General features: G+C 37.7%; 1 protein-coding gene across 5 annotated transcripts in view; it reads right to left on the bottom strand.

The window, feature by feature from the left end:
• The window catches only part of SRFBP1 (serum response factor binding protein 1), a 76,981-nt gene that overhangs the window by 47,966 nt on the left and 1,664 nt on the right, over window positions 1-27,351 (bottom strand). For 2 of the 5 annotated variants that reach the window (XM_074855316.1, XM_074855317.1), the window contains exons 2-4: window positions 18,610-18,734; window positions 5,499-5,587; window positions 4,487-4,559 (exon numbers count right to left, since the gene is read on the bottom strand). In XM_074855316.1, the coding sequence (XP_074711417.1) occupies window positions 4,487-4,559; window positions 5,499-5,578 (153 nt within the window). In that variant the 5' untranslated portion in view covers window positions 5,579-5,587; window positions 18,610-18,734. Of the gene's footprint in view, window positions 1-4,486; window positions 4,560-5,498; window positions 5,588-5,915; window positions 5,937-18,609; window positions 18,735-27,351 lie in introns of those variants that run through there. The other 3 variants (XM_074855315.1, XM_074855318.1, XM_074855319.1) reach the window with 2 other exon arrangements.

Raw genomic sequence — 27,351 nt, 5'->3', positions numbered from 1 at the left:
CTGTATTGACTTATCTGTTTCTCCAGTGATAATTTTCAGGATAGAGAATGTATCTTTCCAAGGTATTTAACAATGGCTGTAAACCAACTGCTGCTCATTCTCAACAACTGGAAGACATTTTCCCTTCAAGCACTGCAAACAGCCCTTCCATATCTCATTAACGGGCATCCTCCAAACATGATATTGCTATAGTAACACCTGCCATAATACCAAGGTTTTCATTGTAAGATAAAGGCAAAAACTATTCCTAAATACACAGTAAAGTCAACACATAAAGTTGTACTAAGACCTAATTTCAGCCAAGAAATTTAAACATTTCAAGGTAAGCTACATGTTGCTAAGAAATCACTAGACAATCTGTTATTTTTGTGTAAAGAAACTTTAAAAAATATCATTCCTTCCTAAATAAGGTAAGAAGTACTTTACAATGGATAATGAATCCATTTTGACAGTATCATCAAGCCTGACAAAGAAGTAAAAAAATTCCTGTAAGTATACACAATTTTATACGTTAAAAAAGTAGTATCATAGGAGGACTAGAAAGGATCATACTGTTCTTTTTTTCCTGTTAAATAAATATTTTATATGGTTTCAGCAAGACATCTGGAGAACTCAAAAAACAGTGTACTATTTCAATAGCTTCGAGAAATCCTGCAAAACAATTAACCCAATTCCTGCATCCACGTAGCTGGAATTTTTAACTGCTCTCATTTCCCACAATGTTTACTTCTGATTGTTGTGCTTGATACATTATTAATTGTATTTGCTAAATAAGTTATTTTTAATCTCCCACAATGAAAACATATAGAATCAAAAATTAAATGTCATTCCAACAATAGCACAACAATATATGCTATTTTCAAATTCAAGTAACAGGAAGTTTCTTAATACAGCCCAGCACTGACACTTCCGAGGTTTTCAATATGCGCAGAACTGTGCATGTGTATGTGCAGGATATACAAACAAAATTAGACACAGACACTATATTTAACCTGAAAAGTGATCGTCTAATTATGTCCCACTCCTAGAAAACAGTATATTTACAGTGAAAACATGTTACCAGTGTCTCTTCAGAGTCTACCTGAAGACAGGAATAAAGCATCCCCAAGAGTCAGTGTTAAGACAAGAGTTATCAAATAACAGCAAGCATTTTCTCCTTCCTGTAATATCAGATTGTAATTAGCAAAGATCCACACTAGTAAAAGTTAAGATCTTGTAACTGAAAGTTCACATTTGTCTCATTCAGAAGGACAGCAGCTCTTACAAGTCCTGCTGAGCTGCAGGCAGCCAGCTTCCCACAACAGATGATCATTAAGCAATTGATGTTTTTTTTGTTGTTGTTACAGTCTGGATGAAAGGTAACAGTTGTTCCACGAAGTGGCAGAGCCATACCAATACTCTGTGCTGACCAAGAAACAGATTCCCCAAGTAAATGAACTAGAACAAAAGGTCTGGGGGTTTACAGGCAGCTGAATGCAGAAGTGTAATTCTGAAGAAGGCAAGGAATTCCCCCTTATGGGGATTTCAACCCCTCAGATTTTTTTCCTGTGTAAGGGAAACTTAAGCCATCACATTAAGGACTTCTTTCCAACTAACTGGTTCAAGGTCCCAGAATGTCAGTCTCACTTTCTTGGGCCTGAAACAAATTGCCTGTGAAATGGAATCTTCTTCTTGTGCCTTCTGAGGTCATCAAGATACATAAAGTCCTTCACAAAAGATACTGTTCATGGTGGCAGTCCCCAGAAGGCTTTTTTTTAATTCTGGATATGTACCAGGGGAAAGGTGGTCTGGGTCTGTTTTTGACTGATGGAAGAAAAATGAGTATTTTGAAAGATGTGTGCTGTCTTTCACAACTGGGAAAAACTCAGGAAAAAAATTGTACTATTTTCCTTTTCTTTCAAAGATGTATTTTCTTCGACCTACAGCAATCCTCTGTGTTTTTGTCCAACCAATAAAGAAGTTCTAGAAGTTGTAAGTAGCCATCTCAAGAAATCTTCTAATCTGAAAATACACATGCTGTCAGACTCTGGTGTAACATCCACTTTCTGGCTCCAAATCATTTTGCGTGGTGTAATTATTTTTGTTGGTTTTTGTCTTTTCAGCTGAAATTCTCTTTGCAGCTTGCTATACTTCTCAAGACTAAACATTCAGTAAGAGAGAAGGCAAACATTTTTTCTTACATAAAACAGGTGAGTAGAAGTTTATGGATTATTTCTGCATGTTACCTGGAAAATGACCGATTTCTATATTCTGCACACAGACAGTCTATCAGTTTTGAAAGGATTTGTACCACCTCTCACAACTGTTTGGGATCCACACACTGAAACTGCTTTAATAGTCTGGATAATACAAGCCTGCTCCAAGTTGCAACTTCGTAGACAGCTTACCAAATTTACCTTATTAGCCATTTCTATTCTGTCCATTCTTTCCTAAAAATTCTAAACTATCCATTCAGGATATGCAAAGAGTTCTTTATGAATTGTATGATCAATTACTTAAGACAAAAGGTTGCTAGGAGTAACATTATACCAATATAAAATCTCCCACTATCTCAAATAATATCGATGATTTTTGTGTAAGTTGTCTTGTTATTCTTCCATGCTGAATGAGGAATATTTCTATGCCAACTCTAAAAAGCTCTGTTGTCTAGAAATCAACAGTGGAGAAGAAATATGTAAACTAGTGCCTTTTAGGCTGTGACTCATAAGAAACAGGGATTTTTCTTTCGTCTAAGAAACAAATATATTGCAGAGCTAGTAAGTGTTTATTAGTTCATTTTTAAGACTAAAAAACCCCAAGAAAACTAACCTTTTTGTTATATAGTATTAATCTAAGGATGCATTTTTTTTAAACAATGAAGACCACTTACAACACGATCTCAGATAACTGAGCACATTTACTAGCTATTTGCCTGATAAGTGGGAGAACTTTTTCTCAGATGCTCACTTTGAAGACTCCTCCTTTTCTATAAACTATTTCAAAGCAAAATTTGTTTGCCTTCACCTCTCCAGATTACAAATCTATCCTCCCTTGACAATCACTCTTAAAGTTAACGCTTACAAGTCCTGCACTCCTTAATGCCAATTGAAGAAACAACTTGAATGTACTTAGGCAACACAGCCCCGAATGCAGGCATCCTTTAGGATGTCTGCATGAGCCAGTCCTGGAAGGAAAAGCACAATGTGGACAAAGCGAACACTTCTGGGAGATGTGTGCTGAACGGATCTTGCAGTGAAACCCTCTCAGGAGCACGCTCAGAAGCTCCTTAAAATATGGACTTGTAAGCTCAATGCTGCACCACACCTGATCACTTATTATATACTATTACAAAGCAAGACACTTTTCCAGGATCCTCATCATGCTCCAACAGATACATAAATGTGTCATCAAAAAAAAAAAAATAGCACTCACAAAACCAAGTTTAAGACCGATGGCAAGTCAGAAAAGCAGAATGCTACAATATGACTGTCATGTTCTTGACCAGTGCTGTATCCTTTAATACAGTGCTGCCCATTTTCTTTTTCCCTTTATTGATTTGTGAGGACTCTTGTTTTGTAAGTAGTGGGCTAAAAACCCCTATGATTCCACGTGAGGAATCTGGCACAAAGCACATCTAAATGGGTCAATGAAGCCTTTCCAGTTACCAGATTTTTTGAAGACTAAGATCTGTGCAAGGATCAGCAAATTAAAAAAAAAACAAAACCACACCACCAAAAAAAGAGAGGAATGTTAACACCCAACACCGCGCCCCCCCCCCCCCCCCCCCCCCCCAGGGTAATTTAATCACTACAGGAAAAACAAACAAAACAGGCATATTATGTGAAAACAGTTTTCCTGGCCAGTACAGGACTCTTGTGCTCAAGCCTTATGACTGGAATTTGTACCTCATTTCAACACACACAATTTTAAGCAGTATCAGTCAAAACTGGGTTATGACTAGTACAAAACACGAAGTTATAAAGTTTCGGAAGCATTTGCTGATGTGTCATAACATATAAGATACAGAAACTGTATCAATTGACAGCAAGGCTGAAGAGAAAAAAAAGGTCTGACTCAAGTGTTGCCAGTCCCTTGCAGCTAAAATTTCAAACTACCACAGAACTTTGAAGTTGAAAATAAAATACAAGTAGCATCACACTTGAAGCTAAGAGAACTGACAATGAGGATACTGTATTGTCAGGTACACAAAATGCCTTCCATACTCCTGAGAAGCATGGAGTTAACTTTTTGCACTTTAACCTTTATAGTAAAAACTTCAAGCACCACGCATTTCTAAACAAATTCATGTTTAGCCTGGCAAGCTTAAGACTCAAACTGTCTAACACCTTGACAGATGCAGCAAATGTGGAAATATGCAAATATTCATAATTTTCCAGCTCTGGAAATATTTGTTAAGTTTTAGTAATGCAGTCCCAGAAAACAGACAAAGCTTTTTGTTACTAAAATGAATTGCCTCTAATATTTAAGTATCCAAACATGGTATTACCTTCATGGCATGGATTTCTTCTATTAATCTCTCAACTCGTTTTTGGTTCTTTAATTTCAAGTCTTCTGAACCCCTGCAAATAAAGTCAGTCTTTATTAAAAAAATCTGGGTTTTGTTCACTTTATTTCCCCCTGGACTAATACTAAATAGCAAAATAAAAATATCACAAGAGTGATATTCCCTTGTTGTTAAATGAATATTTTAGCAAAGAGTTGAACATAATCTAATGCTTCTGCTGTTCCAGACAGAGGACAAAACATTGAGGATTTACCAGAACTATAAGAAAGACAAATTTTACTTTATTAGAAAATAGTAACTACAATTCCTATCAACAATACATAGGAGAAACTGCTATCTCAAATATAATTGCATTAATATCTGTATATTTAAATATAAAAGATCATTGGGCTTGCTTTTAATTTTGTACAATTTGCTAAAATTGTGGGAGAAGAGTAGCCTCAGTTTACACTTTGAACATAGTAACAGATTTATGTTACACCATCTCCAATAATACGTCATAGGTTACTCTGGGCCAGTTATTTTTAAAAACATAATCTACAAAATGTTGCTTTAACTATTTACTTAAATATTAATCAATACTCATTACTAAAAAACAAGTATGACCTGTACATCTATGCAAACTGCACAGTATTTTTTGCTCACTGCAGTGAGACAATGTTCCACAACTTACGTTCAACAGCGGAATAATCTAAAAGATCCAAGTCTGACACTGTTTAAAAGGTGCTGTAGAAGGTTCTCTAAGTGATTTGGATTGGTTTCCAATACTCTAAACCCTTTTAAAAATGTTATCTGAACTCAGCTTTATGAAACTGCTTTTTAGTTAGCATTTTTAGTCTATCTAAAGTGATGTAAAAATGACAAATAGAATTTATAGTGCCTTAAGTTTTCAATATAATACATGTTTCTCCCAGTTCTCCATTTTTTAAAAAACAATTAAGATACTGTTTCATTTATAAACACAAAAACAAGAACACTGATATTTAAAACTGGCCTTTTCAACTTTAATTTCCCAATGTGTCTGGTTAGTCTGCGAATAGTCAGGACTCTGGCCTTCTTCACATCTTTTCTCATCTTCACAACCTGTCAGAAGGATGGAAGACATTATTAAGCTTGTTTTCCTTGATTATTTTCCACATACAATACATTCATTACATTGACTTAAATGTTAGAAATTAGTTCAACAAAAAGAACTATTTTTGAAAAGTGCATTCCCCTGCTAACCAAATCCCAGTTCAAATGAATTCAGATTTCATTTAAAATCAAACTGCTTCCATAAACATCAGAGGAAGAACAACCAACAGTCTAAAAATGTGTCTGAGGTCTAAACAGAAGACAAGACATTCCTAACTAGCCATACTTTAATATTATTCTTAGAGCTAGACTGAGTTAGAGATTTGAAAAGACTCACCTTTTGCCTTCACTTTATTTTTGTCCCAGTGAAACAGCACCAGTACTTTTCCATTAGACATAATACATAAAAGCATTTTAATTATGAAACATTTGGAAACTTAAGGACTCTCAAATTAAACATTATTTATTATAGAACAGAATTTGAGATATGAAAATCTTTTTACATATTTAATTTTTCTTGAAAATAAAATCAAAGTGATTTCCAACTCACTGCAGTCTCTCAACTTTCTATCCTACCAATACTCCGTTCCCAAAATGTATTTCAAAGTAGACAGTATTAAAGAAAACTTGACAATGTTGTTTTGGTGTTATTTCTCACCCCAAAATAAACAGAATTCTAATTGTTATTAGACAGATGGTACAAACAGACAAATATTTGGAATCTTTTGTTATTAAATTCCATCATGGGGAACCTTAGGTCTAGGCATTGTGTTGTCAACGATGTACATTTTTGAGATATAGGGAGGCAACAGTGACTTATAACCTTACTTTTTTACAACTCAAAAGAACCTCTTATTTATTCAAATATATCTTACTATCAAGATTTTGTATTTAACAGTTAAATTTAGAAAATATGATATATTAAACAAAAAAAAAAAAAAAATCAGTCTTCCTGACAAAAAGCTAACTTTCCCTTAAATTTATCCAGTTGGATAAGTTTCAAAGAAAGTTGACACCTCTTTACCTCTTTCTTGAGGAAGTTCTTCAACTCAGATTTTTATTTTATCTTCTAATTTCTCAGAGATAATATCAAAATGATTGCTTAATGGTGACTGAACCATCAAGTCAGTTCCACCAGGAATATCAGTGTTACAGACCTGCATCAAGCTTGACCAAAAAAAGAGAGAAAATAAATCTTCAAAGCTCACAGAGGATCATTTCACATCTGTGATGAGAGGCCTGGCTCGTATATGACCCCTGTGCAGAGACCATAAAGCTGAGACTATATAATTTATTTTAAAAAACAGCTCCCATATTTTGGACATCTGATTATGTCTGCAGCTAGGTTACCAACACAAGCAAGCAGTTAAGCCTTGAACTGTACTCAGCAGTGGCTCTACTGAAGGCTGAATCAGTCAGAGCAAGACAATTTCTAGAGAGAAGCACATGCTGATTGTCAGCCCCACCTCCGCCAGGGCAGAGGAGGAGTGTGTGGAGCATCACTCCCCTGAAAAGTAGGGGGAGAGGAATTGTACGGGGGCAGCATTACTGGCACTTGCACAGAGAGGAGGGAAAAGGCAAAGAAGGTTTTTGGGACAAGAATGACTGACTTAAAATTGGCCTCCTGTTCTAAAATTTGCACAGCAAAGGTCAGTACTTAGCTAACCTAGTGAAAATAACTGTGCACACAGGCCTACCTACAAACATTTCTACTTCAGCTAACAGCAGAAACCATGTGCCAAAAAGCACCTGTACCAAGTCTCTGCTAGACAGCAGCACTGCTCAAGTCTCCACGCGCTAAGGAAGAAATCCTTAACATTACCCTTTGCCATCTGAGCAGGTAAACATTTCTTTTTGTAAGACAGTGAATGGAATTATCACAGCTCCCTATATTACATTTTCTAAATGGAAGAAAGAAAATAAAGCATCTCGTGGTAGAATACCTCTTAGATACTATGTATGTTCAAAGAGTTTGGCGCTTCAGATGCAAAGTGGGTATGGCTTCTTAGAAAGTCGGGGTGGGGTGGGGTGTTTTTTTGTTTCCTTTTTTTTCCTTAAATAAATAATTTAAATAACTCAAACTCTACATATTAGTTACTGTGTAGCCAAACATGAAGTATATTTAACTTTCAAAAAATATTTGCAATGTATTTTTTAATAGAAGTATTAATGCAGACACAGCATGCTTCTGGGGCCTACACGAGCCAAACCCCAGCCTCCACCACTGCCAGCCAATGAAGACTGTATAGACATATGACAGCAGGAATGAGGGAAGGTATTCAACTCTTTGGCAGGCTAGGAATATCAATTTATGTAATCCACAGTCACTTCTTTCACACGGGACAGTATGCATCAACTGTGTTCTTGGAAGTACTCATAAAGTTCTCAGGAAAGCAGTCAGCTCTTTAGGACAGAAATCAAAAAAATTTTGCTTTAGATTTAGAGTGTGTCTGAAACAATGGGGCTTAGACCACCAGGGTGGCTCCTAAGAGTCACTGGACTATTAGCCTCTCATGTTACAAAGAGAGATATGCAACTTCCTCTTGAGTTAAAAAAAAAATAGCAAAAAAACCCCCACCAAAAACAGCAGTAGATTTAAAAAATAGTAACAAGTATTTACTCATAATAAGTAAGACATTTTTTGTAAAGAGGTTAAGAAATACAATAAGAAAAGGAGAAGTCTTTCCACTGAAATGTAGAAAGGCTACAGTGTAAATCAGGGTCAGATTTAACAATGCTTTAAGATCGGGCAATAATGATTTTTAATCTAGTTAGAGGTCACAGTAAATGAAAAAGAATAATTCCAAACACAGGCGAATCTCAAAGCAAACAATTTCTTCAGTCAATAGAAACACATTCTAGGATTCCTGGAAATTGAGGAAGCCTGCGATTGTAAGTGGAAATAACCACTTCAGGGATTCCTTGCAAAAAAGAACAAGAGATGCTTTCCTTTGTTGAAGACATTTATTCATTCTGTAGGAAAACATTATCTGAAAGCAATTAAGCCATTACTATTTACTAATACTAACAAATATCTGTGCTTATTAATGATTAATATATTATTTATTACAATTCTTAAATAGTAAGAATAGATAAAAGTAAGAATAGATACAGATAATATATAAATGATTAAATCTAAGAAAAATCATAGGGGAAGTGAACTCATATTTAAAAACAAGCCTAGGCAGTAACACATAGTATCCTGAAAGCACATGAGCATGTTTCAAAAGCTATGGTTAGGAATAAAAACGATGTCAATTCTGCACTATGCCTTCCACAGTATGCTATTGGTATTTATATTACTACAGGACCTAAAGAAAGATGAAATGAAAAAAAATTCCATGGCTGCTGGTATTTCACAAAGGGAGGCTTTAATAATCTCAACAGTTTGCAACCTACAGTAAGCACTGACACAAAATATGACATGTACCAGCCAACTGCACACAAGCCATTTCAAGCCATAGGCAGACAGTAGCTGCTGCTGTTTCAAGGGAGAAAGGGCAAACAAAGAGCACAGCATGGGATCAGCAGATTACTAGTCAGACTAGAACTAGAAACCCTCTGCTGCTATTTATCTTTGCCCGAGGAGTGCACATTACTGAAGGGGATTATAACAGGAATTGCTAACTTTAGCACTACCTACACTGAAGTGGTATTTGTAACAGAGCTCCAGGTACTCATTTCCAGTGGCAGTAAAGAGAGCCCTGATTTGGATGGTACACTTGGCATGGTACAAAGGAACAAAAGGGTGTATGTCAAACAAAGAGGGCGATTGCCAGCTAACAATGCATCTAAGAAGTGTGTGTTTAAAGGCATCACAAGAACTATATTTAACCCAGAATTTACAGCTGAGGAAGGGAGAAGCCAAGAGCTTCAGCCACTTTGTCTTCTTACTCCAGTTTGCTCCTGCTTCTGAAGGGTGAATGACTATTCTCAGAGATTTGTCCTCCTATATGGTAGTCTAGTCAAGCCTCCTCCAATCCTCAGCATGTCCAAGCCCTTCTCATGTCCAAATAGGGGGAATAAAGGGAGAGAAACTAACACAGGATTGTTTAATTGTACCTTTGATCTCTAAGGTTCATTCTAGGTTTTTTTTGCAAGAAAATAGTTTGGTTTGAATCCTGTTATTTCAGTCATAGTTACAAGTTACTTAATTTCAACAAACAAAAATCTTGGAAGGGCTGAATCAGTGCCTGAGTTGGACTCACTGGAAAGGTCTTCTGACCACATACATTATCCATTTTAAATTAATGGGACACAGTTATTGTATATAATACAAGACAAAACACATGTGTAATAGAACAGAAAGTTATCTTTTAAGAGCCTCCCACACAATTAAGCTGTTGCAAAAAACCTTTTATGAAAATTTTCAAGTTTCTTAAAGAGAAACCTAAGGTATTTTTAGTTGAAAGAACCAAAAAAATATCTGGTTTAGGCTCCAAAAACCTAAATCACTACATGATTGTCCTCATACTGGTGCTGGCAAGAAAAACACATCAAGCAATGGACAAAATGACAGTTCAGGCACAACATTACATTCAAAGTCACATGACTAGTCAAAGATATTTGCCTTCACATTTTTAAGACAACGGCAGCAGTTCTCAAAGGAACAACTACATTAGAATAAAATGTTATACTTGGCCACTTCTGAAACTTGTTTTGAGGTCTGTACAAGCAACATGCCTCCAAACTAAGCTAGTGTTCAGCCAATTGGGAAAAAAAAAAAAAGAGGAAAGTGTGACTAAAGATTTGTAGATGTATCAAGAAAGGTACGTGTCTACTCTGAACTATAGTATCAACTATACTTGACACAAAAAAACCCCCAACCCTAAACCGTTCTTCAAAAAAATATTAAGCCAATGCATTAAGAGAAAAAAAATAATAGCATATCTCTGCCCATGACCTGTTCAATATATTCTATTCCAAAACACTGAAATACTGGAAGAACTACTAGAAAGTTTACGATATGAAAAGTGGTTTTTTTCATGTTACCATGTATAAAAGCTAGTACTGTACAGGAAAATACGTGAAAGACCCAGAACGTCTTAAATTCTTCTTAAGTCAAAGTTAATAAAAGCTTACTTACGCAGTCAGCCCCAGCTATACAAAATGCATGAAAGCCAATAAACTGATAGCCACGTCCTTCTCCTCTGAGCTGCCTGAAGCACATACAAATTTCCTTGGGCTTCCATCCATGAGGTGCTGAACATTTTGGTCTTGACCCAATAATGCACTTAAATTATTAAATCCTTAAACAATCAGCACTAGATAGACTTGCGTTTCTTCATCCACTTCTGCTCTATGCCAGCACACAGTCTAGTCCCAGTTCTTGTACAAGTAACCAGAAAAGTAATTCTGTTCTCCTCAAAGGACACTGCACCTAGCCTCATTCAGTTAAAAAACTCATTGTAAGAGTTTAGTGTTCTGAAATATCCATGTTATATAAACACACACCCATTAAACAGAGGCCTCCCTACTCTCCCCCAACATGGTGAAGTCTCTCCTATATGAAGAATGTCTTCAAGGTTGAGACACAACTGCAAAAAAATTTCATTTACAGTTTGAAGATACCATTCCTAAGCAATGTTTTGTAATTTTACATAGACATGTCCAAATCCACTTTGCAATATAAGGTCTCTTACGCCTTTTCTGTCACTTGATGCTTGAAAAAAAAAGAAGGTATTCTGAGTACTTTTCTGCTTCAGTTTCTTCCTGTGCTCTGAAGGCTAACAGGCTTTACCTGACATGAAGGTCACACCTGAGAGTGGGATGACACTGAGAAAACATCAAGAATCTACCTTGTAAATTCTGTCTCAGGAAAAAATCTGTTTTAAATATACCTGATCATATTGCTATCAACAAATTACCACATGCCTGCACAAACTGGGTCTAGTGAATGAATGACAGCAATAAATGAAATTGTAGGGACAAGATATACCTCAATCCTAGTGGAGCCCTTTCATGTCAAGGAACCCTAGCAGGTTGAATGAACTAAGAGTCTGATCCATTAAGATCAAAACACCTCAAAGCAAAAAATTATTTAGATGTGCATAAAGGTATACAATAGCTTTTTGATTTTACTGCATTAAGAAATTTGCTTCTGAACACCCTCAAGTTTAAGCAGCACCAATGGAGTTGAAAGGGAAAAAAGTAATTAAAAACACACCAAAATCAGTTGTGCATGTTGCTGAAATTATGCATCAACAAATGTCAAAGCAAGAAATCTAGCTTAAAAAAAGCCAAAATGTATTTGAGTATTCAAGGCCTCTCCAATACCTACAAGAAAAACATGGAACAAAGTAATGTTTCAGTTCTCACCGATCTTCTTTCCTTGTTTTAGGGCACACCAAAAGCATTCGTTTCATTTTACAGTTATTTGGCAGCCTTCTAACCAAGAAATTACCACAGCAGCAGAGTATTCTAAATGTTAATTTTTGGTGCTATTTGGAAAAAGAGTTTTAAAATTCAAAACACCTGCAGCTGGATCACATATTAGCCAGAACTAACAATAGTACATAATCTTTTGAGTGAATAATCCAAGGGAAAAAATGTTTCTGGAACTTCATTACACATATTTCTCTCTATTATCTGGACTGTCAGCTTGAAAGACCTAACAATTTTTAGATTCTTAGGAAAAGTTAGGAATTACCAAGTTTACTTTTTTTCTTTTTTAGAAAAAGAATCACTATATTAGAATACATATTTTATACATGTCAAAATATCTGGAAATGGCCAGTCTTAGACTTATTACAGCTTCATATATTTGCATTATAAAAAACAGAAGTAAAGGAGGTAAATTTAAGGTAATTAAAGGAGGTAAAGGCAGCAAGAACAACACAAATACAACTACATGGAGTACCAGATTTCAGGTGTTCAGTTCCAGGAGTTTTACACAAACACATATCCACAAAATCAAAAACCCAAAACATCCTAACCTTACAAAAAACAAAGGTGAGTTTTCAGCCAGATCAGTTTCCCAATCTGCTATCCCTTATGGTCAAATGAATGCTAACTAGTGCCAGGGCAAAAGAGCTAAGAATGTACAGGAGACAGAACGGGCTACAACAAACCTGATTACAATAAATGAGCTATCCCTCTATTTAATATAAGGATCAAATCCCAGCAGAGAGATTGCTAAAGAACTCAGTTTCTTCAGCTAGTGTCTGTGCCCTCTTCAGCTGCATGCCAACAGGTTCGAACGAAGTGGACTGAATTGCATCACAATACGTGTAATGAAATGTAAACAAGTTCATGCAATATGAGGCAACTTTTTCTAGATTAAAACACAGCACCCCACTGCCCAAAGCAGGCAGAAGTGCCATCACTAGCTGGAGGCACCCACAAAGCAAAACACCAGCAGCCTCTCAGGCCTCTGGGCACTCACCCTGTCAGGTTACCGAGGAGGGTTGCTAAAGATGAATGGGAAGAGCACACTGCCCACTTGGGCACGTTTCCACCTTTCTCACAGGAGAAGTAATGCACACACTCCTTATGAGTTAACGGTCAAACCCTTCCTCCAGTCTGTCCATGCTGCTTTCTTTGTACTTTCTCAACTGAAGCAGTGAAATACAAGTTTCTTTTTTCAATATAGCACTGTATTTCCTCCTGCAGGAGAACAGCTGTAATTTCTAGCATAATTTCTCCAAGTGGAAGCCACAATGAGTACTCAGACTGCTAGCAAAGATCATTTTCATCTAAAGGTTTTGAAAAGCAATTCCAAATATCTCAGATAGTTGGGAGGGAGTAAGGTTAGTCTAGAATTACTTGCTCAGTGCCAAAGACCAAAATTTAATGGATTGATTGCTTCAAAGTTGGTGTCTCACTGTATGGAGTCAGGCTCTATGCAGTACTTCAGAAAGCATTCGAGCTCTCAAGGCCAAACCAGGATCATGAGCTGGCTAGACACATTTCTAAACCCTAAATAGATAGCAGCAGTTGTAAATGTCCAGGTAAGAAATAACTGTGATAAATTAGCCCCAAGATGCTATATTACATAACTTAGTGTATAGGTCACCACATGGAAATAAAAATTACACAAGTCTCCCAGAAACATAACTACCCAAAGGTGATTTCGAACAATGAATGATTTCTAATGATGATTGATCAGCTGGACATGAGTTTGAAAACCTCTAGGTAGCACTCTGCTAAAAATATTTCCATGGAATGTCGCAAGGGGATACGAACAAGGCAGTCAACACAGCCAAGCTCAAATCAATGGATTTCTATGTCTAGGATTTGTTAATTAGACCAGAGCTCTAGCTAGAAGCCACATGTGAATTTCACACATCCTTATGCTTTGATTTCACAGGAAGACAGTAATAGCAGAAGCTACAGTAGTGACATAAGAATTACCAGGATGAACACACGTGAATAAATAATGAGTGGTGAAGGTTTTTCCTCTTTTTCTCTTCAAATGGTGAAGTTTTTAAAAGTGGATGCTAAAGAGAGCACTGCTCCCATGGCAGTGTTATGAATCTCTACATTACTTGCACAATCTGAAGCATAACACCATACCTTGACTATACTGACTCATAGTCTAATTTGTTACATCAATTATACAGATCGCAAACATTATCCAAACCTGTAGAGTTGAACTGCTATCATGAAAAGAAGATTGTGTCAAAACTGTGTATGACACTTTTCACATAACAAAGTCAGAAATGCCATAACAGTGTTTCCAGTATTTATCTGGGGGTATGTGTGGGATTGCTTTGGCTTGGGTTTTTTTTTTTTTCCTCCTTTAAAGATGCACTGTCATGTTGGTACTTCTTCCACTTCAAGATAGGCAACTTTTTTTTAATGACTGTGCAATTTCTACAGAAGAGATAGTCAAAAGAGGTTTACAAACTTAGATGTCTGTTCTGAGGATATTTTAAAAAATATAACGTGACTCAGGTTAATGTATAGTTTTTAAAGATTAACCACCTTTTATCTAAAAATGAGCCTGAATAATGCTGTTGAGCACTTGCCGCCCTTTCACTTACCACAATTCACAAACCACAGTATTAGCCTAACCACCAGTGAGGAGCTAGAACTCTCTCTTCTGACTGCCTGATACCAGATCAGCAAGCACTTTAAACGCAAGTTAAATTCAGGTCTGTGAAAACGCCAAAACATCAAGGGATGGGTTTGTTTGACAGAACTAAGAGATGCAAGAGTCCTTGCTACTCAAGCCAGCAAGATGACTATTAAGTACCAACTCCTTTGAAACAGAATGTAAAACTAAAGCATTTGAATAGATATCATTTCATCTTGCAAGGAAAGCAGCAGGAGAAAAACCAGTTGGAAGTTCAGCTGAGAGGAAAAACCAGGCCATCAGATCATTTTCCCTTATTCTATCTCAGTATTATTGTCTCAGTCATGGGTATCAGTCACTTGTAGAAATGTTTACAAGAGGGGAATGGTAAGAGAGTACACTGGCAAACTGTAAACACACAGCAGTTTCCCTTACATTCTTCTCTAACTTCCCTCACATTTACTTCCACATGGTACTTGGCTGTTGAATATTCATAGAATAGTTTGTGTTTGAAGGGACCTTTAAAGGTCATCTAGTCCAACACCCCTGCAATGAACAGGGACATCTTCAACTAGATCAGGTTGGTCAGAGCCCAGTCCAACCTGACTTTGACTGTTTCCAGGGATGGGGCATCTACCACCTCTCTCAGCAACCTGTTCCAGAGTTTTACCACTCTCACTGTAAAAGATTTATTCCTTATGTTCAATCTAAATCTACCCTCTTTTAGTTTAAAACCATTACCTATTGTCCTATCATAACAGGTCCTACTAAAAAGTCTGTCCCCATCTTTCTTATAAGCCCCCTAAAGTATTGACATGCTGCAATAAGGTCTCCCCAGAGCCTTCTCTTATCCAGGCTGAACAACCCCAGCTTTCTCAACCTTTCTTCACAGGAGAGGTGTTCCGCCGTTATGGTCATTTTTGTGGCCCTCCTCTGGACCCAATCTAACAGTTCCATGTGCTTCTTGTACCAGGGACCCCAGATCTGGACACAGGACTGCAGGTGGAGTCTCACCAGAGTGGAGTAGAGGGGGAGATTCACCTCCCTCAGCCTGCTGGCCACACTGCTCTTGATGCTGCCCAGGATATGGTTGGCTTTCTGGGCTGTGAACGCATACTGTCTGCTCATGTCCAGCTTTTCATCCACCAGTACCCCCAGGTCCTTCTCTGCAGGGCTGCTCTCAATCCCTTCATCCCTCAGCCTGTATTGATACTGGGGACTTCCCTGACCCATGTGCAGGACCTTGCACAACCTTATGACAGGCTAGGTAAATTGCACTTCATTAAACATGCATTTTAAGCATCCTTATACCATTCCCCTGGCCAGCCAGTTGTTCTTTGCACGCTACAGTTCACTTTCAAGTAACTACAAGACTTCAGCATTCATGGATCACCCATCCCTCATCTGTAGGCCTCCAATATCCTATGGTCAATCAGTCAGCAGGTCAACTGTCATACTGGCTCACTCTGATTAGCATGCAGTGTGCTTTGTCATTAAGTAAAACATCAAGATTCATTCAAAGCTGCTCAGCTCCAGCTGTAAGATCAGTCTGCTGAGCTACTGTTACTATTTGGGGGTGGGATGGGAATGGGGAAATAGGGACAGTGGCAGTTGTATACTAGTTCGCCCTACAAGAATGGATGCTACCCCTTCTTTTTGCACTGGTAGAATTGATCTCACTCATGCATTCATTTGGTTTGGAAAGGCTTTGGACAACATCCACTGAAAGCAATTACTTGCATCCAGGAAGGTGGCACAGCACAAACAGAAAATCATCACCTGAGCTGACTCAAAGATTATGATGGAAATTCTGAAGACTGCCAGCTAAACTGATTCTTCCATGTATAATTTTGCTTTCTAATAGTTTATTTAGACTTGAAGTTCTTTAAACATTACATCAATTTGTAGAACTACTTTTATGTAACACTGATGTTATGATAAATTACTTTATTTACATGCTCAAAAAATGAAGGAAAATATATCCTATCCTACATTTAAAACATATTTTGTCTGCACCATCTTCGAAGTCCCACTTTCTCAACTTTGTTTCAGAATTTAGATTTTCAAAATTTGTTTGCTGCTCAATGTTTCTAATTGAGTTTAATTAATGATCATTTCTGCAAAGAGATAGTGGTATTGGCCTCCTAAGCTACCAGCGAAAAATCTGAAGAGTCCTGAGAGTCAATACATTACAACTTTTCTTAGCTATCCTGAAGTGGAAGATCAAAAATGAGTACTCTGGAATTAAATTTGTTAACCTGGTTTCTGAGGAAATTATGTTTGTCAGCACATTGTCTGCCTGTCAGCATCTTTTAGTCACCCAGTAACTTTTGGGCTTACTAAACAGTAACCAAGTTTGACAAATCAGCACAGGCCAGAGCTCCTACACATTTTGTGAAAACTTGTAGTAAAGTAGGAGATAAGGACTAAAATGAGCATGCCTAGGAAGAAATATACAACCAGAATTTAAATCTTTTCCATTTTGGCTGCCAATTAGTACATGCATACTCATTCACCAGCATGTCTAGCTCTGAACCAGCCACGAACACCAGTCACATCTCCTGATCAGCCAAACAGGTGGGAAACATAGGCCATAACTACAGTTACTGATCAGCGCTCAGACAGTGCCATCACAGCAAAGAGGAATCAAAGAATCACAGAAACATTTAGGTTGGAAAAGACCCTTATAAGCAAGCCAAACCATTAACCTAACACAACCATGACTCTAAGCACCACGTCTACAAGTCTCAGTATCTCCAGGGCTGGTGACTCAACCACTTCCCTGAGCAGCCTGTTCCAGTGCTTGAGAACCCCTTTCAGTGAAGAGATTTTTCCTAATATCCAATCTAAACCTCCCCTGATACAACTTGAGGCCATTTCCTCTCATCACTTGCTACTTGGGAGAAGAGACCAACACCTACCTCACTACAACCTCATTTCAGGTAGGTGTAGAGAGCACTAAGGTCTCCCCTGAGCTTCCTTTTCTCCAGACTCCCAGTTCCCTCAGCTGCTCTTCTTATGACTTGTTCTCTAGGTCCTTCATCAGCTTCGTTACTCCTCTTTGCATGTGCTATAGCACCTCAGTGTTCTTCTTGCAGTGAGGGCTCAAAACTGAACCCAATAATTGAGGTGCAGCCTCAACCCAGTGCCGAGTACAGGGGAACGATCACTTTCCTGGCCACGCTATTTCTGATACAAGCCAGGATACCATTGCCCTTCTTGGCCACCTGGGCACACTGCTGGCTCCTGTTCAGCTGACTGTCAACCAACATTCTTAGGTCCTTTTCCCCCAGGCAGCTTTCCAGCCACTCTGCCCCAAGCCCATAGTGTTGCATGGTGTTGTAACGCAGCTGCAGGACCAGGCACTTGATCTTGTTGAACATCATACAATTGGCCTTGAACTACTGGTCCAGCCTGTCCAGATCTCTCTGCAGAGCCTTCCTACCCTCAAGCAGGTCAACACTCCCACCCAACTTGGTGTCATCTGCAAACTTACTGAGGGTGCACTCGATCCCCTTGTCTAGATCACTTGATAAAGATACTAAACAGAGCTGGCCCTAATACTGAGCCTTGGGAAACACCACTCATGACCGGCCACCAATTGGATTTAACTCCGTTCACTACAACTCTTTGGGCCTGGCCATCCAGCCAGTTTTTTACCCAGCAAAGCGTGTGCCCATCCAAGCCATGAACAGCCATTTTCTCCAGGAGAATGCTGTGGGAAACGGTGTCAAAGGCCTTACTAAAGTCCAGGTAAACAACATTCACAGCCTTTCCCTCATCCGAAAGCGGGTCGCCCTGTCGTAGAAGGAGATCAGGTTTGTCAAGCAGGACATGTCTTTCATAAACCCAGGCTGACTGGGCTGATCACCTGGTTGCCCTGTACATGCCACGTCATGGCACTCAGATGATCTGCTCCATAAGCTTCCCCAGCATTGAGGTCAGACTGACATCCCTGTAGTTCCCCAGATCCTCCTTCCAGCCCTTCCTGCAGATGGGTGTCACATTTACTAACCTTCGGTCAACTGGGACCTCCCAGGTTAGCCAGGACTGCTGATAAATGAAGGAAAGTGGCCTGATGAGCACTTCTGCCAGCTGCCTCAGTACCCCCCTGGGTAGATCCCAAGGGTATAGCTGATTCTGAAAATAATGAAGATAGCCTGTTATCACAGTAGAATTTTTGAGATGCCCTCTATCTCACACATCACAATGGCTTACAAATTTAATGGAGAATGTTCCCCTAACCACAAAGATTCAGATATCCATACTTAGCATTTACTATGCCAGTGATATACTGTATGTATTGCTTATATAAAAATATAATTCCTGTTTGCCTTGCTCCACCACTAGCTTTAAATATTTTTTTTCTTCAAAAGGGGTGGGCTTTCTTGTGAACACTTTCTTTCAAGACAAAGTAAATGTTATTTCAATATGTTTAATTCAAAAAGTACTAACAGTTATACCCTGAGGAGTAAATTTTGTTTTTCATTGGTCAGTTTTATTTTGCTGGCTAGTTTTCATTCTATATTGAAATTATCAAGGTCAGAATCTAGGGAAAATGAGCTAAGAAAGTCTGAACTGCAGAACAAAAAAGAGAACAAAAATAACAAAGGAATAAACACAATTTTGTAGCCACTTTAAAGCATGTTTGGAGATTTTTATTTGAAACTGGCTTATTCTCATTATTCCAGTTATTTGGAAACTGAGTAAGCCAAATCATAAGATGGCACTCCTTTTCTAAAATAGCTTCCAAACAAAGAGCTGTTCCAGATTCACTGCTTACATTTGCACCTTACTTTAACACACAATATCTTCTAGGAGTAAGACAAGCCCCAATTCCAACATTTGACTCATTAACAACAGGAAACAAAGTCCCTCACATTTTACTCCGAGCTTCAAGCTCCTGCTCCTAATGGAATATTACTCATTTCTGCTCCTGGTCAGGGTAATGAATTTTTGAGATTGAACTCTTTCACACTGTATCAGTTTTTAAAAGACTTTGCAGTCTACCTTCTCACCCTAGCAAGCTGCTATACAATAATATCTAAAATTGATAGTTCTTTAATTCAACTGCCGAGATCCACTTTATATCCAAAGTTTGCTTGACCACAGACAAAAAGAATTTAAACAAGTCTACAAACATATAATAAACTAGCTTCCAACACAATGAATTAATCCAACCGGATCTCTAGATAGTACACTCAAATTTGAGAATTAGAGCCTCTAGCTTATTTTTATGTCATGGAGATCTCAATATCAAGCTTACTGGTGATTTAAATGGGAGTTGTCTAAAAGCCATTACACAAATACTCTGTTGGACTCATTTTTGACCTGTTTACTCAACACAAAAATTGCAGAACAGAAAAGCATGTCAGATGACTACAGAACAGAAAGTACACCTGAATAAAAATTAACAGAATATTTACATTCTAAAAAAATGGTATTAATTTACATTCTAAGCAGTTAGTTTTGAATATACATATGAACACACGCAGAGACTTAATTTGATATGAATAAACATGTACCACTGTGACCTACCTTTGCAACAGAAATAATGTAATGCTAAATTTTTTCATATAAAATCAATACAAGAATTTTAAATCCCTTTCTCTTATATGATTTAAAGGACAATCAAAACAGTCATTGAATTTAATAGCTGGCCATTTTTGTGCTAAAAACCCTAACTAAAAAAGTTTTGCCTTAATTCCTCTTCACTACTGACCTCCACAGCATAAGGCAAACTGAAAGGAATTTTATCACTGCCATATCAACTAGTAATTTGCGACGAATTCACAATTGATTACTATTCCTCCTTTTATGAACCCCCCCAAGCCCCAGATTTTGTTAGCAAAAAATCCCACTACCACCCCTTTCCTTCTACACCCATTTCAGCCTTGCTTCCTTCTTCATTTGGCAGCAAGCTTCAGGCCCAGCAATGCAAAGGTTGCAGAAAGATGTCTGCAGCGACAGCAGTAAACAATTAAGCACATTTACTGTAACTGAACCATGTTTTAAAATTGTATTTTATGCATGTATATATCCCCATAAATTACATCTGATAAAAGACTATACTGTGTACTGCAAGTATTTCACAGTTCCTTTAAAATAAAAGTTACAAAGTTTCCCATGACAGCGTTTGCATGTTTTTTTCATTATTGTACACTACCACACCAAGGAACCACAGATGTTTTGTTTTATGAGAGCATCTTACTAGTCTACGTGGCCTACCACACACACTTTATATAAACCACTTGAGCTAAGGAAAAGTTTTCATTTCTGTCCTGAAGTACAGTAGTTTGATAATGGCTGTATACAATATTGCCAGAAGCAAAAACTGCATAGTTTGCCATGTTTAACTGCTTCAGTAATATGCTGAAACAAAATCTGTGTGAATAGCAGATCTGAATTTGCTGTTAATATTAGTATAACTGATGATGTGGCAACTCCAGAAACTTTAGAAACAGCTGCTGGAACAGTTCCTAGGAAAAAAAAAAAGCCACAATTCCTCAGAATTCTATCTCACAGAGTATAAGTTTGGAAATTTCATAAGCTTTCAAAAGGACCTTTTCCTTAGGACATTTACATGGTCTGTAAAAGAATGTCAGTAATTTAACACTTGAACTGTTTTAAGCAGAATTCAAGCCCAATCAAGCACAATTTTCTTCTCCTTCAAGAAACTGTTGTGCACAGAATTATTTATTAGTAACACAACTAATGCAAGAATTTTTACATGCACTTCCATAGAGCTAAAATGACTGCTGCCAAGTATTCCAGAGTTTAAAAAAAAGTCCTGTTTGCTTTTTAACTTTGCACAGAGTTGTAATTTACAGAAAAAAAGTAGTGATTTGCCAGTACACTGAGAAATAAATGGAGGGAAAAGATTAGACATTTGGTTTTGAATTGTGTAGAAATGTATTTTTACTCAGTTCTCGTAACTTATTTATATGCCTTTCCAAGACTTTAGACTGATTTCAGTGACATAAGAGACTGTATGACTAGGTTCAAAGAAGTATTTAAGACCACATGTATGCCAGGGATACACAGATCTTGGTAGTGCTAGAATTCAGCCACAACTTCAGTTTTGATCACAAAGCTAAGTACCTGTACTTTTTTGAAAGTATCTAAATGCTAACCACTTTACCTTAAGAATAATTCTGAAGTGGTCACAGATGAACTTAAAGCTGACTTAAGTTGCCCAAGAGCCAGTTTCTCTGATATAGCTTAACCATACTGGCAGATAGCTCAGAACAGCACTAGAACTGGTGTCCACGATCTAAGGTACAGTTTAGATGTTGGGGCACTTACCAGAACTGAAAAGCTTAAAATTACAGACCTTCTTCAGTGTGAGGAGTCTGGGACAAATGCTTCTACTTCAAGAGAGTAGCTTGGCCAGCATGCTGGATAGGTGCTGGAACAAACAAGGCTCATAAGCCAGAGACAAAATAACAAAAGGGAGATCATCTGTAGACCAACAAGATGAATTTCTTCAGGGGTAAAGAGTTCCAAGTTCCTGTATTTCCTTTGAGGGAGCTCATGTATTTTATGTTAATTGTTGGATAAGCAGCCTTTGGAGCACTGCCAAGGACTTTTCCTAGGGAAATGCTCCCACTGGTGAAATACATGCCCAGGCTCCCCTTATCCCATAAAATCTCCCTTCTTTGCCCGACAATAGCCCAGTGTTACTATTTGTGATTAGTGCACTCTGCTGGTCATTGAGATCACAGGATTCAACTCATCTCAGACTGAGGGAACCTATACACCAGCTTTCTCAACTACTGGAAGGTTTTGTAAAAACTAAGCCATTAAACAGTAAATGCAGCATTTCTCCATTAGAGGCATGCCTTGAAAGAAGGCATGATATTTTGAATTATGAGCAGCAAAACATCTCACAGCTCAGTCCAATACTGGGTAACTGCTCAGATACCTCACTTCATGCCTCACCTCCCCTTTAGGCAGCTGTAAAGTCAGCACGCAGGAATATTAAATTGCCCTAAAGGAACTCCTAGATTCCCACATAGCACAGGAAACAGCACAGATCTTTGGGGGTAGTTACTTTATTTCAAAGACAAGCCTGGATCACCGCACTGGGCTGGTTGCCCAGTATTTCAGACTGCTTTAAACACTAATGCCTACAGCACTCAGTCACTGTTATCTTCAAAGTGTCCATCTAGGATTCTTTTTTATCACCAGTAAAGAAGGTCCAGGAATGCATTTAAAAATATCACAACATACCTTAGGTAACACTAGCTGTTTGGATATAATACACTAAAAAATTGAATGCCCACATCAGCTTGTTCATGATAGTGGAAAGCAATTTTAAAGAAAAGCCAAGAAAGAACGGCTAAGTGTTAATTTCTCTGATTACTGTGGAAAACACAACTCCTAAAAATTATTTTTGCTTTACTTACTACCGGACTGTAACTTGTTTTAAAAGTTCTTTTGCAACAGGTAAGAGACCAGTTGGGTTTTTTCCCCCTTGATATACCATTGGTCGCATTTCCCAAAAATAAATATAAATTTAAGTATAACAGTGAAATTATAAGAGTCTTCTTTTCAAGCTGATTTGTAACATGAACTCATTATGTTACATTAACAAGATCAAATATAAGGGCTCCTTTGGCTTCCTCTTTGACCCCTCACGCTCTCTTGCCCTTATAGCTGGTAGTTAACTTCCGTAATGTAAGCACCTGCCAGACAACATAACTGCACATCATATAATCATCCCAACTCTTTTCGGTTTTGTTGGTTGTACACTCTCCCCAAATCTTATGCTTATTTCACAAAAATGCCACTGCCTAAAGATAAACGCTTAAGTAAGATGCAGAACAGCACAGTTCTACCAGCCCCACAAGCCAAGTGAACAGCTTACTGTGGTGGAAAGCAGAGTTTGTCTCCATCTATCCTGCAGGTCCCTCCCATTCATCTCTGGTCCTATGTTCCTGCTGCTCTCACTCCCTGTAAGACCCTGCTATCTCAAACCAGTAGCAGAAAACTACCCCAGCAAAAAATTTTTTCTGCCCACAGAAGAAGGAGGCACAACCATGCAGCCATGTGGGTAAGGAGCAAGAATGAGAAGTCCCAGCTTCAGAGGCAGTGAATCCAGCTGCCTGTGAAACCCCAGTTGGAGAATCACTTTCCTTCGGGGGCACATTACGTGTTTGAGACACCATACACTGAACAGCAAAGCAATTCTTCACAAAAAATCTTATACAAAAGGCCTTTCAATGTTAAAAAACTGTCCCAGTTTCTATAGTCTAAAACGTGGGGGGAAAAAGTCATTAATAAACAAAATTTTGAACTGTATGTCTAAACTGTCATCTTCAGTCAATGAAAACACAGAGAAGCGTATGACAGTGATGTGGCAGTCAATGCTGAAGAAGGCTGGAAATAAGGAAGATCTTAAGTAACTGCAAATAAGTAGCACAGAGAAGTCTTGCACTCAATTTGTATGGAATGTTTCTCTGCAAAAATAGTGATCATTCAATGACAAAAACCCCTTTACTTCGAATCAATTTAAAACTGACATTTATACAAGCACGCTAGACCTACTGTATCAATAACAGAAATACATAATGCACTAAGGACTAGCATGGATAAGTAATCAGGTTTTTCACATTTAATGCACCTTACAAAAATCATGATGCAGTTCCTGGCTATACAAGCCAATTCAGCTTCAGGAAGAACACATGACCCTCTCGAATTCCTGCCTCTTCATTCTTTAATAATTCCACCTGATATCCCAGCCAGACCATGTTTTTTTTCACTGCTACAGAGAAACTCTGGTCACCAAAAGTGGTTTACTTTTAAAAGCATGTACTTGGCCTTTCAGCAATTTGTGATCGAAGGTACGTGTAAACGCAATTTCAGTAACTGTTTTTCTGTTTACATTTGTTATCTTAGCTGTGTCTGACCACCTAATGACAAACATGACACCTACCCATATAAAGGCCAACCCAGCCTCTACATAAGCATTTCCAAATACACATTTACTTCTGGTTGCACTGTGATAAAAGATGCAAGTTTCACAGAATTACAGATATAACTCAGACTGCAGTTTCAGACTTTCACATACTGTCAGTCTTTCTTTACAAGTTAAGGTTATGAAAAATATCAGACAAAAAGCCATAAGAAATAGTCAGCTATGCTATCCATCTTTGACTCTGCTGTACACTGGTCCAAATCCTCAGCCACATGTCCAGATTGCTTTCTGCGCATGCCATTCATCTAAATTGCAGTCCAGATAACTCAGAGGTCAGGATGTCAGTCCTAAATCTAAAGAGTAAAAGGGCCTGAGTATTGCTTCATTGAGTAGCACAACACAAAGAGTGGGGACCCAAAACACTCCTGAATGGAATCTACCACCTTAAGCTTCATAACTAAGCTCCCTACATGTAATTTTTTAAATCTGCCCTTTGTTTAGCAGACTGAACAATTTGCGTGCACTGATGTGTTACTCTGAAGATATACTTTTATCTTGACTCTACCTCTTAGGAAAAAAAGAACACTTCAACCATGATGACAAGCATTATGTAGACATCAGCTTTTATTATCTAAAAACCTGTAGCTTTGTAAATAAAGCTCAACCTTTCCTAATTCAGTAAAAAGTCTGTAACATTCTTACGGAAAAAAGTTATTTTGGATGCATGCAATTGATTATTATCAAGACAAATTTAAGAGAAAACTTCACCTCATACCAAAGTTTCCATACACAAACAAGTTCAGCAAATTCATGTCCCATGGACTGAAACAACTCTCAACTCTGAGAGGATTTAAATTTGCTTTACATAATATGATGCCTTATTAATATTCAACTTCAGTGATTATGGCACTCATGTAAATACACATTAGAACACTTTTTTTAAAAACAATTCACAGACACATCTGCATTAGCTTCATGGTCTTTCTGCAGCTTAATGCCTTGAGGTAGTTGTAAGAAGAATTTAATTCCAAAAAAGTAAAAAGGGGGGCAGAGAGATAACTGTATTTGTTGTAATTGTTGTACTGGTAGCACAGCATGACTGTAAAAACAGAACAATTTAATTTAAGAAGCATGGGTTCTGAAAAGCACACAAATCTGGGCCGGTTCCCATTCAAAAACTTCAGTTTCATACTACTGAATATTGCTGATCAACGACAGTAATTTTTCACATTAAACATGAGCTATCTCCCTTTAAACTTGCTCTTGTCCATGGCAGTTGATGATTATGTGCTGCCATCTAGCAAATGTTTCCAGAAAAGTTTAACTTTGGAAGCTATTCTGTGATATGACACCTGAAAATTCCTAAAGCTTTTTAAAATATGAAACATTATGAGACAGCAGTAGTTTTTAAAAAGATTCCATCAGCTGCACGCTTATAAAATTAAAACACAAAATAAGAATACTAAGCCTAGTTAGGCTCAATAACAAAACCTGTAGAAGTGTGATCATATACAGTTGATACATAGTAATTGCAAAACTGAATTTTTCATTCTACAAGTTATGTGTTCCCTCATATAAAAGAATGTGATGAGTAGAGAGTGGTAAGAATTACCGAATTTTCCTTTTCTTTCTCAAAAACTATAGTTTTCAGTTTAACTTTCTTCTAACTTTCTGCAGTCTTTACTTCCTCCCCCTCTCTGTGCACAGAAATCAAAATGCAGCAATCCATACAGGAATGGGATGCCTGAATTACAAAAGCATTTGTGTTTGTTGATTCTTTTCAATCTTAATTTTTCAGTCATGCAGTCACACTGAAACTGTACATTATTTGCCAGCAGCAAGATGATGGCTTCTTAAAATTACTGGACCTTGCTAACTGTGGGTTCTGCCATGATCTTGCTTTTTTCTATTATCTAGGTATATATGCAATTAGAGAAAAAGAACATATTCTTGACACGATACCTATTCGTTAAAATGGAAATAAGGTGAGTTTCTGAAGCTGCCTTTGCAGAATTAAAACCTGGAATATGTAAATTTAATACAGCTGAATTTACAGGGTCTTACACAGAACTATTGTAAATCCAGCTGAAACAAGCTTATCAGCTATATAAGGGTCACAAAGTTGTTCTTTCTGCAACAACTACCATCATGCCTATTTGATACAGCCTAATGGGGGAAGAAATCTGTATAATCCCTAGCACTGGTTGATTGTGGAATGCCAAAGGTGCATAGTAGAGAGCTGCTTTGTAATTACAGCAAATCTTTCCCTTAGCAAACTGGAAGAATACACAAGGAAAATATGTTTGTTTAAAACATCAGACTTCCTAAAATCATTATTTATGCTCAAATTTCATGGTTTCACCTGTGAGGAAGATAAATATTTTTTACCAGTACATGTTCTTACAAGGGCATCTCTGTAATAAATACACAGAAGATATCCAGGTATTGGTAAAGAAAACATTTATTTCAGATTTTATGACTACTCACCATAGTAATTAATACAACTCTGATGCTTATGAAAAAGCATAGATGTAGAATTAGAAAAAATTGCTTGATCTACTCACACTAGGTGTCCATCCTACTCTTAGCCACCCTGATCTTCTGTCCCTCTTGATAAGATGGCATCCAGGATTTCGGTCTCTGTACTACCTTATGACCTTACAGGTCTCGCACGGACCTGTTATAAAAGAGTGTCTACTTTTTGTCCTAGCTTTGATGAAAGCTCCCACTTCCAGAAAATCTAAGAACTTACTTTCAGTTTCCTCTTAGGATAGGGTGACAGTTGAACTATAAGAAGGAACAATGCACCCCCAGTGTCCTTAGCGAAATTTTTGAATC

The sequence above is a fragment of the Strix uralensis genome, chromosome Z (genome assembly GCF_047716275.1).
Source record: "Strix uralensis isolate ZFMK-TIS-50842 chromosome Z, bStrUra1, whole genome shotgun sequence".
In the NCBI taxonomy this organism is placed as follows: domain Eukaryota; kingdom Metazoa; phylum Chordata; class Aves; order Strigiformes; family Strigidae; genus Strix; species Strix uralensis.
The sequence above is the reverse complement of the archived record's forward strand: the minus strand, read 5'-3'. Positions and strand labels throughout refer to the sequence as shown.